The sequence below is a fragment of the Aethalodelphis obliquidens genome, unplaced genomic scaffold (assembly GCF_003676395.1).
Source record: "Aethalodelphis obliquidens isolate GAN/ISIS:26980383/991018 unplaced genomic scaffold, ASM367639v1 scaffold1, whole genome shotgun sequence".
NCBI classification, from domain to species: Eukaryota; Metazoa; Chordata; class Mammalia; order Artiodactyla; family Delphinidae; genus Aethalodelphis; species Aethalodelphis obliquidens.
The window spans coordinates 81,012,079-81,026,461 of record NW_020837945.1 but is presented as its reverse complement, the minus strand read 5'-3'; the positions used below and the strand labels follow the sequence as shown (position 1 = coordinate 81,026,461).

Below are 14,383 nucleotides of genomic sequence, written 5' to 3'. Positions count from 1 at the left end.
GTTTCCCTTCTTCCCTGTCTTGGCATATCAGTGGTACCCGGCTCCCCCAGCAGCGGGCAACTGTGGAGAGGCTAGAGAAATAGAGAATAGTCTAGAGAAACATGCACAGCTCCAGTGCTCTTGGCTGACCAGACAATCCTGATTTCTCAAGCCATGGCATGAAAAACAACCCACCAGGAGGTCAGAGGCCAGCCATCTGCTACCATTTTTATTTGCAGTAAACCACAGAGTCAGACATACACACACACCGTACGTTACAGAACAAGTCCACGGCACTCTAGGCAGGCAGACAGGCAGGCTGGAGCAGGCACCCACCATTACAGAACAACATATCTATGGGTGGGCGTGTGGGCAGTGGAGGTGGACGAGCCTGGAGGGAGGGATCTGGGCCCTGGCACTGTCTAGCTAGTTGCTGCCTCAGTCTCAGCTGGTAGAGTCTGCATTTAGGGGCTGCAGTTGAGGGGTGTTAGAACCTTTAGCTTCATTCAACCTGAGCCCAGAGTCACCCCCGAACACGGAGGTTTGGCTAAGTTCCCTAAGAGGAAGCAGTGCTTTTCTGTTGGTGGAACTGAATTTTCTCCGAATACACTGGCAATTAGAAAGGGTAAAAGAGGTCTGATACACAGAAGGGAAAATGTTTACACTTCACCGATTGGGTATGTGTGTCTGTATTTGTGTGTGTGTGTGTGTAGATGTGTGTATAGGTGGAGGACTTATCAAAGAGTTTCCTTGTAGTGTTTTTTTTCCATGTTGGTCCCCCAAATCAGCTGATTTCTGAGCACTATCAATCCTCAAAAGGGAAGGAAAGTAGATTCTCGGCTGAGGGGCTAGGAGTAGCCCTCTGGGATCAGCAGGGCTGAAGGGAGCCTTGGGGCTGGTGGAAGACCCACGAGAACAAGGATGGCAGCGTTTACTCCAGGTGAAGGCAAGATTGGTGAAGTGGGAAGGTCTTCAGAGCCCCCCTTGTGTGATAGATGGAGAAAGAGAGGTCCCAGAATGCTACAGGACATGTCCAAGCCCACATGGCTGAGACAGGACTGCAGCCCCCTCCCCTTGTTGCTCTTGTTTTCCAGGCAGGGTTTCTTCCTTCAAACCACCATAGCTTCCTTCCTCAGCAGCCTCGATGGAACATTTGCCAGATTTTTCCAAGATAGAAGGGTCTTGTTTTCTGCAGAGAGAGAAAAGCAGCCATCAGAACCTCCTTAACAGGTGGTGGCTTCTTGGAATTGTGGCTACTTGCTAACAATAATCCTTCCTCTGAGGTCTCTACCGAGCATTGAGGATGACGGTACAGAGAGGCACACAAGGTGACTTCTTCCCATTCTACAGGAGAGGGCAGCTGTGCTGTACGCTGGGTCAGCAACCTGCTGTCGGATCCTCTTCTCTTTAGTTGGATCTCCTGCCTCTTGCCATCTGGAGAAGGAAAAAAAAAAGATGCTGCAGGTTTTGAAATCTGCTTCCTTGTCGGGTGACCTGCCCATTAGAGCACATGGCCTCTATCAAGACCATAAGCTACCTTGGCAGGTTCAAATAGATCAAAAGGGGCACATTCTGGGGCACCAGGCCCTGTCCAAGCATTGACCTGGCCTGCTCCCTACCTAAGGGCCTACCTTAGCTACCAAGCATTGACCTACCTAAGGGCCCGGGAAAATGGCTTTGGAGAGGAATTCTGTATATGGTGACATAGGAACCAAGGCTGAATGACCACCACCTATTAGTCAACGACCATCAGCAGAGCACAGACATTATGCCACGCAGACTACGAACTTGGTGTGAAAGGTTGGACTCAATGCCATCTAAGGAAGGGCTTTTCCAGCAAGAGGGGCCTATGATTCCACAACTCCCTGTTCAATGGACTTTTCAGATCAATTGAGATAGTCTATCAAATTGTGACTCCAGAAGGGTTATGCTTGTGGGATTTTGCTTATTTCTTCTCTTTTTGTTGATTTTTATAGAATTCAAACCCTCTTAACTGCCGTGGCCTCTTGTCCTTTCTTCTTCCTGATTCTGTTGTTTTTACACTGAAACTAATATACTTATGGTCTAGGATGTTCAACTATGTCATTTTGGGTTAAACGTCCCAACAGTTCTGTCCCCACAAAGGTGCTTTACAGCTGAGATGTGACTCAAAAGGTAAAGAGGAAAAGGAGTGTAGTATTGAACAGGGGGTAAGTGAGACATTGAGGACGAGAGAAGCTGTGAGACGCTGAAATGCATCCTGAGACTGGGCTCTGAACTATGTCCTCTGATCTTTTAAGCACAGACTTGCCTGGAGATAACAAAGTGGGTAGATATCGCTTATGATCACTCTGACCCTCCGATTTCTTGTAGAAACACTCTAAAAATAGAATCACGGGGGGAAAAATGAAGAGAAACATCATGAGGATAAAAGGAAGAAGAAAAAGTAGAAGCAGCGGACCCTGGGGGTGGGTGGAGGTTGAGAAAAACAGAATGTGATGGGAAAAAGTGGAGAAAAATAAGAGAACTGCACTGAAGCATGTTAAGAGGTTAAGGTACCTGCTTAGCAAATAGACACTGTTTAATCACAAACTTCTTATTGATGAATACATGAATAGATGCATTAACCATCCTCTCTAGCCCCATTTTTAATTTTTTTTGTGATACGCGGGCCTCTCACTGTGTGGCCTCTCCCGTTGCGGAGCACAGACTCCGGACGCGCAGGCTCAGCAGCCATGGCTCACGGGCCCAGCCGTTCTGCGGCATGTGGGCTCTTCCCGGACCGGGGCACGAACCCGTGTCCCCTGCATCGGCAGGCGGACTCCCAACCACTGCGCCACCAGGGAAGCCCTCTAGCCCCATTTTACAGGTGGAAAACCTGAGATATAATTTGACTTGCCCAAGTCCCTGCTGCTAACTGGTGTCGGGGTAGGAAAGGGAGCCAGCCCACGAGAGGAGCAGTGCAGAGCTGAGCAGAGGTAGGAGAGCGCTCTTCCCTGCCTGAGGCTGCGTGGGGAGGAGTTGCCCTCGGGTCGTGGCCTGTGAAGCTCTGAAGGAGACAGGCTGAGGCCCCAGCCTTCTCTGGCTTTGCCTCTGGCTAACCGGGCCTGGAGGGCCTGGAGTAACTGAGGCAGCGGCGTGGAGCGCGTTACTGCCGGAGGCCCTCCCCGTCCCTTTCTTTTCCTTGATGGCCACAGAAGAACCAAACCCTGACCTAAAATCTTCCCTCCTCCTCGTGGGAGCCATGTGAAACATCCACTGGATTTGGAGGTTGGGCTCCTGGCCCTCCCTTGCTTTCTCTGTCTCCTCTCGTGTCTCTGAGTCTCCAGAGTGCAGTTCCCAAAAGTTTCTCTCCTCCCTCAAGAAGATGGAGGCTGGACAAGGATGGGAGTTCTTCCCAAGTCACGTGGAGGCACGAGCAATTTCCCGCAGACGGCCTGCCTCTGGGGACATCTGACAGATTTCCATAAATCCCCTTCTTTTCATCCCTTTGGGGGAAGACAGGAATTCCCATCTATTTTCTCTCCCTCTGCCCCAGACCCTGCTCACAAACATCTCAGAAGGAACACTTGAGCTGGTGTCCTTCGAGTCCTCAAGAAGGCTTCTGTCCAGGGAGATCAGCTCGGTGCTTTGTGCCCACCTAGAGGGGTGGGACAGGGAGGGTGGGAGGGAGGGAGACGCAAGAGGGAAGAGATATGGGGATATATGTATAACTGATTCACTTTGTTATACAGCAGAAACTTATACAGTTTAAAGCAGTTATACTCCAATAATGTTAAAAAAAAAAAAAAAAGGCTTCTGTCCTCCGATCCCATTTTATTTCTCTCTTTGCTCCTCTGTTGAGATCCCAAGCAGGATGGGCTTATCACGGAAAAGAGCTGAGGAAAGGGCAGCACCACCGGGAAGAGGACTCAACATATGCAAGTGAACTTTGTCTCTGTTACTCCCCCTCAGGAGACCGTGTCCATTTTGAGCACTGGGATACAGGAGAGGACCCTGTGCTTCCTCTTCCCTGCTACCAAATGACTCACGAACAGCAGTACAGACAGGCCTCTGGCTCCGAGCAGACAGAGAAAAGGCAAGTCATGTTACCCAGAGGAGGCAGCAGGGGTGTGCAGACCCGGCCCGCTGTCGTCTCCGGAAAGGCCTGTCAAGAGCTCTTCTCCAAGCCCCAGGGAGCTCATGTGTTTTCACACCCATCAGTGGGTCCTGGGCTTCAGGGTGCCGGGGGTTAGGCTGGAGGAAGGAGCTCAGAAGAGACTATGTTCTTCCAAAGAGTGGGTGCTCTGGGAAGAAAACATGTTCCCACTGGCAGGAGGATGAAAACAATCTTCATTCCCGTCTTAGTCAACACCGACTCTCACTCCTCATGGCAGCATTGTCAGGAAAGGAGAAGGTGGTACTTGGTCTTACGAGCCCCATGGTGTTGGGAGATGGCGTGGTGGGCTGGGGTGTTTAATGAGTCAGAGGTCTGCAGCAGTGCACTGGGGGTAGAGATGAGAGAGCATTTCTTCCTGACGTTTAGGAAGTCGGATGGGTGCTCAGTTAGGTCCACCGGCCACAGGCTGGGAATCAGGCCTTGGGTGAATACCAGGCCTTGCTTCCCAGTTGTTGCTGCCACCTAGGCTGTTCTTAAATAATAACTCATTTCATTCATTGACTGAGATGGGCTGAATATTCTGAAACCTGCTGTCATTCATTTTACCGTCTTCCCTTTGGTTGGGCAGAGTCACTTTTGAAAGCAAGCCATCCAACCACCTTGCCCACTATCTTGTCCAGAACGTCTGCAGTCACAGAAGCCGAGCACAGAGCACGTGGAACATTACCTGCTCCCCTTACACTTTGCCCATTGAAAATGATAGCTCGCCCTGCGAAGTGGGCCTCACAGATGGTCTCTCGGGGCTTGACACAGCTCCAGTTCAGTTGCCCCAGTGGAGGGGGAGGGCCTGTCTGTACACCTCAGCAGCTGTCCCCTCCCCCAGTCTAGCTTCCTCGTCCTCACGTGGTGAGGGCAATAACCAGAACCGGTTTTTATATGGTTTTTAAACGAACCTGCAGATATGATGTTACTGTTTTATTTGTCCCAACTAGTACTGTGCCTAGTCTTCCTGTAACTCCTACTGTTTTTTTTTGTTTTTGTTTTTTTTTGCGGTACGCGGGCCTCTCACTGTTGTGGCCTCTCCCGTTGCGGAGCACAGGCTCCGGACGCGCAGGCTCAGCAGCCATGGCTCACGGGCCTAGCCGCTCCACGGCATGTGGGATCTTCCCAGACCGGGGCACGAACCCGCGTCCCCTGCATCGGCAGGCAGACTCTCAACCACTGCGCCACCAGGGAAGCCCACTCCTACTGTTTTAAACAATATTTATTTCAAAAATAAGAACACGCATCCTTCAGGTACATTTCTAACTCCTCCAAGTGCTTTGCGTTTTCTCTCTGGCATCATCAGTGCTTAAAACACTCCCCGATTTAGTGTCTTTTGAGAATGTAGTTAACGTGCTGTTTACCTTCCTCTTTCCAGATCAATCAGGAATGTTTTGAATACAGCTAAGATCTTCCTTGGGTTCCACCTAAAACTTTCTCCTATCAGTGACACAGCAATGTCCTGGTTAACATCTACTTGTGACAACTGCATTCAGTCAGCTGAGAAATGACTGAGCTCAGATGCACAACACCCTGAAATCTTCCTTCAGCAACATGGATGACACACACAACGTTTAACACTTAAGATGGGATCCCCCGTAATGATGTATATGTAATATTTTGGTGTGAGGTGTCATGACATCTATAATTTAAAGTATTCCAGTAAAAAAAAAGATGAAGCAAATATGGCAAAACGATAACAACTGTTGAATTTAAGTGATGGGTCTATGGGTTCTCATTATACTTATGGCTCTACTTTTCTGTATGTTTGAAAACTGTCATAATAGAAATTATTCCCAGATGGTCTAATTCCAGGAAGTATATGTAACTGGGGGTGGGAGCTCCAGGAGGCTGATGGGGTGGATGGGAGAGGGAATTGCTGAGTCCTTAATGATCATTTATGTTTATGATCATTACTTTAATGCCTGGTGGTAGCACAGTGTGATGACAGCAAACCCCACACAGCAATTCAATGACATCCTCTATCATTAACACCTTCCATGCACGGATGGTTCTCTAAGTTAAAAGCCAACCAACCAACCAAAAGTTCTCAATCTTTTCACCTCAAGGATGTTGGGGAGAGAGGAAATATCCACCAGGAAAATGTATCTTTTCTTGAAGATCATGCCATTTTCTGGTAACCACTTGGTACCAGTTTTTGTTTTTGTTTTTTGTTTTTTTTTTAAAGAAAAGGACAAGAAAAATAAAGTTCATTAATTACTTTGAAAGTACTGTTGTTTAGTCCCTCCACAGTAGACTTTATGGAATCTTTCTCTGGATTTCCACTTATATTGTGACATTTATAAATTCTTTTTTTTGGTATTATCTAACATAAAAAGAAATTACCATTTTTATTGCCCCTCACTTGTAATTCTTGCGAAGATTCCATTTTAAAAATAATTTTTTTTTGGAAGGGAAAAAGTTTTTTTGCATTATTCTAGAAGCAGTCTTTTTACTCCAAATTATGATTCACTCAACACATTTTTAAAAGGACACTTCAAGTCTCCATCCCACCTTTAGATATGAGGTACTAAATTCTGATGTTTGACTGCCCGACCTCACTTCACTGGACCTTTGATGTGGTCTCTGTGTGTCCTTTAATACGATCTTTAATATTCTGTGAATACTCTGATCTGGCTGGACACCAAGGTGTTCACGTTGGTGCTCTCTTCTCTGATCGGTGTCTTAGGAGGTGGCCCCACTGTGCCTGGGAGAGAGGGCCTAAGAAGGGAGGTGGGCAAGGCGTATATGGACTTGCTGCCACCCAGACCTGCTCTGGCCACTGTGCCACTGCGCCCAAGCTAATGCCGTTTCCCACTGCAGCTCTGTGGAAGGGGGAGGGGAGGGACTTGGATTTCGTTTTGAGAAGGAAGTAATCATGCACAGGGGTGGGGTGGGGGTGGGTGGGTGTAGTAAATCCCTGTCACTGTGCTTGAAGCTCAGTGGCCTCAGCCAGGGTACTGCTGGCACGAACGTGGGCTCTGAAAGACAGATCCTGACAGATCTGAATCCCAGATCTGCCCCATGAGATTTGCTCCGTTTCCTCACTTGTCCAATGGGGAACCGTATAACTCCGACTTCATAAGGTTCTGGTGAAGTTTAAAAGTGGTCATAAAAGCAATAGGCTTTGGACTGGACAATAAACGATAGCTGTTATTTAATAACCATTTCATCAATGCCTGGACATTTCCATTTTACCATGAACTCAACATTAAGCGTTTTTAAGAAAAAAGGATTTCTCAGTCCTTTCTTCCGTTTTTGGACTGAGTGTTCAGGCTCATCTCCCTTGCCCAAATAAACCTGCTAGAAAACCCAGTTCTCGATCTCTTTTCATCTCATGAGTCTATATCTTATTATGCTGATCTCTTACTGTGTTGTAATTCCACTTCTGTGCTGTCTTTTTTTGTTTTGTCAGTTCTGACCTGATCTCTCAGAAGTAGACTGCAAATATTTCTGTCTTTTTGTCCAAGCTGAATTTCATATTTTCTGAATCATGAAGCTGCCCTCCATGTGACCTAGAAAGCCCTTTGATGATCCATATTTAGCTGTATCCATCACTCAACAGATGTCTGAGTAGTTAAAGGCCCTCATGAGCTCCCTCTACATCCTGTGGTTTCAAGTTTCTGAGTTGTTAGTTAAAAAGCTTTAATCCCTTCTACCCGCTTTCCCCTACCCATTCCAGGGTAGAAGGACAGATACCCATTTTAGCTATTCATTCATTCAACAAGTATTTACTCATTACCTGCTACATGCTTGATACTGGGTTAGATGTTATCCTCTTTGCTTCCAAATTGCATTTTCTAATTTGACCCATTTAGACGAGTACTCCAAGTTTTTTGATTATTCCTCTAGAATCTTCATTGAGCATCCAATTAAATGGTCTCTTCTACCTGTAGTGTTTCCTGACCCCTGGGAGACTCGGAGGCTTAACCGCAAACCCTGGTGCCTTGCTATCATGCACCTGCCATTGCGTCTACAGATTCCAAAATGACATAGGTTCAGCTTGGGATCCATCTCAGGGAGTTTAGTTAGCAGGTAAGGCTGCAGGGCTCTGCTGGTTGGCTTCCACCATGAACGTGAAGAATGAAGTGGTAGCAAGGGTGAAATGCCCTGCAAGTGAAGCAGCTAGTTTCCAAAAACCCCATGGTTTTCTGTGTCCCTGGTTTCCCACAGAGATGCTCAGGAGGAAGGATGCCTCTCTGCTTTTTGAGCTCTCTGGATCTTGCCATTAGATAGCATCTCTTGGCATCTGAAAGGCAGCCTGCCATTCTGTTCTCCCGTGGAACACAGATGGCCCAGCCCACGTCTATCACTAATGAGGATCACATGCAGAGCCTTCTTGCTGGAGGCTCCCTTCCACAACCCTAGCTCTCCTTCCCCGTGCAGGCCAGTCACTGCTGACCATGGCATTTAGGTCTGAGAAGCCTGCTTGCTGCTCTGCCACTCACAGAGTTGAATAGAAAAATCTATTAGGTGGGCCTTGGGAAACGATTCTCATTCAGCTAGAATTTGAAACATTGAGGATTAAGGGATGGCTGCCAGTTTGATTGCAAGGGTGAAGTTTTGGGTTCTAGCTGCCCATGGAGGCTGTTGAGTTTCCATATGAGCAAGCACTGGAAGTTCTTCAGTAGGAACATGAGTAGTACCTGTTGTCATTCTGAGCTTGTTAGTCCCATCCCCAATACAGAGGTTGACCAGGTAGGACATCAATTTTTCACTGCTGTGTAATCTCACCCAGGATGATGGTAGGGTTGGAAATAGTGAGATAAGAAGGTTAAAGGCAATAGAATATAGTAGAAAAAGCATAAATGTTGATGTAAGACAGACCCATGTCAAGTCTTTGCTCTGCTAGTTGCTATCTGTTTGACCTTGGACAAGGTACTTCACCTTTCTATACACTAACTCCTTTTTCTGTGAAATAAGCAAAATGCCCGGATCATGAGGATTAAATGGGAAAGCACATGAAAAGGCCTTGACACAGTGCCCTGTACTCAGCAAGCCATAAATGAGAATTCCCTTTCCTATTTTCTTTCTATAGTAGAAATTTAAAATATGTACTTGAGTATGGTGGAACGTTAAGGTGAGCTAAAAATGACGGCCCCATGTGAAATCCTACACGATTCTGTTCACCTGTTTTATGCAAAACTTGACTGGTATTTGAGATGTAGGATAGTTTCTTTTTCCTTGCTATTTATTACAAGTCGGATGCAGGTCTGGTACTCGTGACTAGGAGAACAGTTCCAAACTGCTAATGTGAACACCAACAGAAATGCAAAATCTCTTTTGGGCTTAACACTGTAACTCATTCCTTTAACTTTCAGAGCTGCCAAGGAAAGCTCACCACCACCACTAGCCGCCCTTGAGGGCGCCAATGATTCTGGTCAATCCCGCCATGTACAAGTGTGGTCTAACTGGTCAGTACCAGTTAGACCAGAAAGTACTTTTCTAGAACAAGGAGCAAAGTACTTTAGAAAACGACTTTATGAATATTATTTTTTGATCCAGAAATCTCTCTGGGAGTCATCTTTCACTCTTCCAGAAAACAATGGACACTGAGGTTTGCTGCTCAAAAGGAAGTACTAGGCCTATTGATTTAACACTGATGCCTACTAAAATAGTTCCAACAGCGTTTAAACAAGGTAGATCAATCAACGCTTGTTCCTCCTCAACTAGGTCAAGGCTCTTCCTATAAGAGCAGGTGGCTGTTCACTCCCTCACAAGTGAGCTCTGTCCATATTCGGCCAGCTAGCTCCAAGAGTGGTTATTAAACTGAATAAACACCGATGCTTTCCACAACTGTGTTCTTTAGACCTGGTTCTGTCCTCTAGAGCTGCACAGATGAAATCTGGCCCCTGGCAGCTATCCTGTTTTCCCCTTAATTTTTCCCCAAACCCTTCTCCACTCAGGAAGCAAAGAGGCCAGATCCTTGATTCTTGCTTGAAGACACGTAGGGGGGAACCATAAAAGTAGTTAAACAATCACAGAAGAAACTAGAAAGAGTGTCTTAAGAAGAGAAGTTCCTTGTCCTAGAAAAGTACTTTATGGAATATTATTGCAGAGGATGGTTACTTCCATGTTCCCATCTCCACGGAGAACAAAAAGAAGAAATGGTGGGCTTAAGGCAGTGTTTCTAATCTATGGACGTCAACAGACAAATCAAAGCCCACCATTTCTTCTAGAAGGGGATCTAGTACTTGACCACAGAACTCTTTTGTTCATGGAGCATTTTATGGATACTGGTATTGTGTGAAACACATTTTAGGAAATTATGGTTTCAGATACGCTGCAGAAACTTAAACTAGACTTTTGAAATAACTTCCTGATTGATTATGGTCAGATCCTGGGACTGGTGGCCAAGGAACACTGAAGTTTCCTTCCTTGGAGGGTTGGTAGACTTCCTCTCTCCCCTTCCCTCTCCCTTTAATATTAGCATTAGACATCCATCTGCCTGGGAGCCTTGGGGTGTAGGTCGGTGACACAGGGAATCTGGGAGTCTAGATCCTCCCCATCCCCAGAATCTGTTTTTATGGATCTCAATCATGGTAGTGTTCCACGGAAGGTACAGCCTAGCTAGGACTGAGGGTTTTGGCTAAGAGGAGAGGGGGCTAGAGATGGGAAAAGTTGATGCAATTATTTTTGGCAGGAGTTGGAACCAAAGCAGCAGGAGAGAGTAAGTTTTAAGACTCTCTGGCAAAGTAACTTCCTAATCTGTCACTGGGTATGTGTAAAAAAGTGATTAGTGGGTCTCTATATTTATCATGATTACTCACAAATATGTAATTTACATAATATATACAGCACATTAAGTACTATGTCACCTTATATAATGTCCATATGTATAATGTATATGCATGTTATGTAACGCCAGTCTGGAGGTTCTTCCAGATTCTGCCAAGTATTTCCTAATTTATTTGGCAATTTTAACATATCTTTTCCATCTGTGGAAAGAACTCTCTTGAGAGGAGCTGGTCTCTGACCTGAAATATAATCATTCTACTAAGTCTGTCTCCATTCTCAACTCACTGGAGGAAACCTACAAAGACCAAGTCATAATGAGATGCAACGCCTAGCCCATTAGTCCAGGGACAACATAATGTATTGAAGACTTCCTGTTTCATTCTTTTTACTGCTAGAGGGGTAGAACTGTGGGGGCAGGTGAGAACATGTCTGGGGCACGGCCAGAATCAGAATGCGATGAGGAATGAGGGAGGATTCTCCCCTGCCTGCCTAACTTTGAGAAGTCACTAAATTATAGTAAGCCTTGCTTTCCTCATTATTTAGATGGGGCTAATAATATCCTCTCTGTCAACCTCAGGGGTTGCTGTGAGGAGCACTATGATGAGGTACTCCACAGTGAGAAACCACAGTCCCAGTAGTTAAGGGATGAGTTGCAAAGTCAGATTAAACACCACCACCAGACTTACTGAGGTTACAAAATTGAAAGTACAATTCCACCGATGTTTGCTATACTTTGTGGCTTTAAGGAGGACATGCGCCATGTCTCTCAAGCAACATTGCCAGTCCTGTGCACCACAGTGGGCAGGCAGGGGCCAGTCTCTGACTTGTGAGTCTCTAAGAATCACTTTCACCTGTTGATAGTGCCATGTCTCAACAGCCTCAATCTTGGGGGGCTGAGGCTGAAACACATTCAAGAATTTCTGCAAATGTCTTAGAATCAGCGACCCCAAATTGAACCTGCCTTCATTTCAGAATCAAGTGGCTTCAAAGATAGTACCTGTTGTCATTCTGAGCTTGTTAGTCCCATCCCCAAGGAGCCCATCATTCAGGACATTCTTCAGGTGGCCTGCTTTCCCCTTGCCCAGCGGTCTGCACTGTTAGGTTGAACAGGATGGTTCTAGATCTCTGTCTTAGACGGTCCTAGATGACTGCTTCTTTCAGAGTTAGGATCAGTTTGTACACACAATCCTAATTTTCCCTTCCTTGCGCAAAGTTCCTGACCCAGTGTTAGGAGATCAGAGGGAGCTCAGTGGAGTGACGTCGAGTGGGTCCAGGTTTCCTGTTCGGAAATCTCAGAGGGGATGGAGGCTGAAGGAGCAAAGGTGCCGAGGTGAATGTTTCTTTTTACCAACAAAGCTCTCCACAGACTTGCCCTCGGGGAGGGCGGTGATGCTGTTGCCAGCTGAATGAAGCCCACTGAACTCTGCTGAGGCCCCTCTGGGCACTGGCTGGCAGCTCCCTGCTGAGGCGCCTCTGTCCTCCTTGTGCCTCTCCACTGAGGTCATCCTGGCAGCCAGAGGGGTTTCTAGATTAAGAGACTATGGTGGCCATGATGAGATGACATGTGGAGAGTTTAATTTGAAGATCTGTCCGCTGCCTTCAACCCTGGACCAGCTTCTCACCAGGTCAGGCCAGAGAGAGTCTCTGGGAAGTACTGGGAGGCCTCATTCTCTCATGTGGGCTTGTCCCGTCCACACATGTGCCACACGTTCATTCCTCTCTGGCAACCTGGATCCAAATGGAATCGCTTCTCAGTGACCAGAAATGACCCTTTTCCAAGATGTGTAGGTTCTTTTCCCTGTTACGTATCTTCTTAGTGGTACCTAGTCCCAAACCACATTAGCCAAGATACCATGGACAAGTCTCTTAACTTTTCTGAGACTCAGTTTCCTTATCTGACAAATGGGAGAGTAAATCCTGCCCAGCATAGCTTTCATGTTGTTTTGAGGATCCAGAATAGAAATTCTCAGTCTCTTTATAAGGAGATACTTTAATTTCCCTTAAATCTCATGATCACCACAGGGCAATGTGCCTTGACAATGAAATGGCAGAAACGGGGAGTCAGAGCCTTCTTTTTCTTTCCCACTTTCTGTTCTTGTACTGCATATTTTTTTCAATCCAGAAAAATCCACCAGTAAATAAATATTTGTATATATAAATATATATATGCTACATATAAGTACACACACTTAAGACCTTCAGTAGGGCCTTCAGGTCGTGCTCGGGGAGTGGTCGTTGCAGAGGCAGGAGGGAACTGCCTGACGCCTTGTCTCCTGGTCTCCTCAGCAAAAGGCCCTTCCCTCCCATCTTCTTTGCCTTCAGGAATAGTCTGCCACCAGGGCTTGGAACTCAAACAGGAAACACGCTGTGGCTTGAAAAAGAAAGAAGCTGGGGGTGGTTTTTTTTTTTTTTCTTCCCTTTTTACACAATATTATGACACCAATTTGAAAAATAAATCTCAGTTTCTCTGCTTTCCCTCCCAGGTGTTCACAGAACTAAGAAAATAAATACCACATCTAAGGTGTGCTATGTAGGCAGCTCTGGGGGCTCTTGGAGCCGGCTCTAAACAAACACACAGCCAGCAGAAGGCTTCAGGAAAATCACCACTGCCCACTGAGGGTGCGCAGAACCAAGAAGGGAAACGCAGCTTTCCACAGCCTTTCTGCCTCCTCAGCAAGTTCCGGGAGAAGCTGTCACTCGAAGGACAACCAAGAAACCAGCGTGCGTATGCCGAGTCCTGCCAAGGGCTGCGATCTGAGAGTTGGAGGTGTTTTTGTCTCCTCACAGAGGGACCTTTGTGAGCGTCCCCTGGAACGCAGGCTCTTTCCCTTGGCCACATCCGATCTCCCCTTAGACAGGAAGCCTGCAGCCTGCTCCTTGAGAGCGGCGAGGAAACTTGCAGGGGTGGTGGAAAGAAAGGGGGGGTTTCTCCTTCAGTCTCAGAAAGTCCCGCTCAAGGTCTTCTGGGAAAGTGGGAGTTGCTGCATGAGCCAGCTGCACCCTGGAGGGCTCTAAGTCCATTCACAATGTCCTGCCGGCACTGGCTCTGTTGGAGTGTGTCCATAGTTGAAATAGAATGGATGTCAGGGTGAAGCCTTCTTGCTGAAGGGTGGCTTGGCTTCCACTGGTTGGAGAAGAGAGTGTGTGTGTGTGTGTGTCTGTGTGTGTGCGCGCATGTGTGTGGTGTGTACGTGTGTATGTGTGTGCTTCAGTTTCTTGTCTTCTCTCTTGGTTGAACTAGCATTGGGCATAGTGTCTAGTCTTTTGAACGGCTCTTCCTCCTCAGAGAAAAGAAGCTGCTCTTCTGGGGGGGCCCCATCATCATAGGCGCTTGGTTCTTGTGAGTAATTTTAATCTAAAAGCAAAGAGGCAGAAATGAATTAGTGGCCTGCAAATCCCAGAAGCCTATGGGAGAGTGATCTGCAGAGAGAGGAAGGGAGGCCAGCTTCGGGCTGGAAGGAGCCCCATGCAGAAGGACGACTGTCCTTGAACAGCTTCAGAATTGGCAACTGGACCCTGACTGGGCCTGGCGTTTGGCACTGCTGG

The 14,383-nt window shown here is 46.9% G+C and overlaps 1 protein-coding gene across 8 annotated transcripts in view; it reads right to left on the bottom strand.

Annotated features, from left to right (window-relative positions):
- Positions 1 to 210: 210 nt before the first annotated feature.
- DGKG (diacylglycerol kinase gamma) overlaps positions 211 to 14,383 on the bottom strand; it is a 207,551-nt gene continuing 193,378 nt past the window's right edge. For 7 of the 8 annotated variants that reach the window (XM_027109494.1, XM_027109508.1, XM_027109516.1 and 4 more), the window contains one exon: positions 5,304 to 14,192. In XM_027109494.1, coding sequence (XP_026965295.1) covers positions 14,094 to 14,192 — 99 coding nt within the window. In that variant the 3' untranslated portion in view covers positions 5,304 to 14,093. Of the gene's footprint in view, positions 1,169 to 1,270; positions 1,414 to 5,303; positions 14,193 to 14,383 lie in introns of those variants that run through there. The other variant, XR_003433362.1, reaches the window with a different exon arrangement.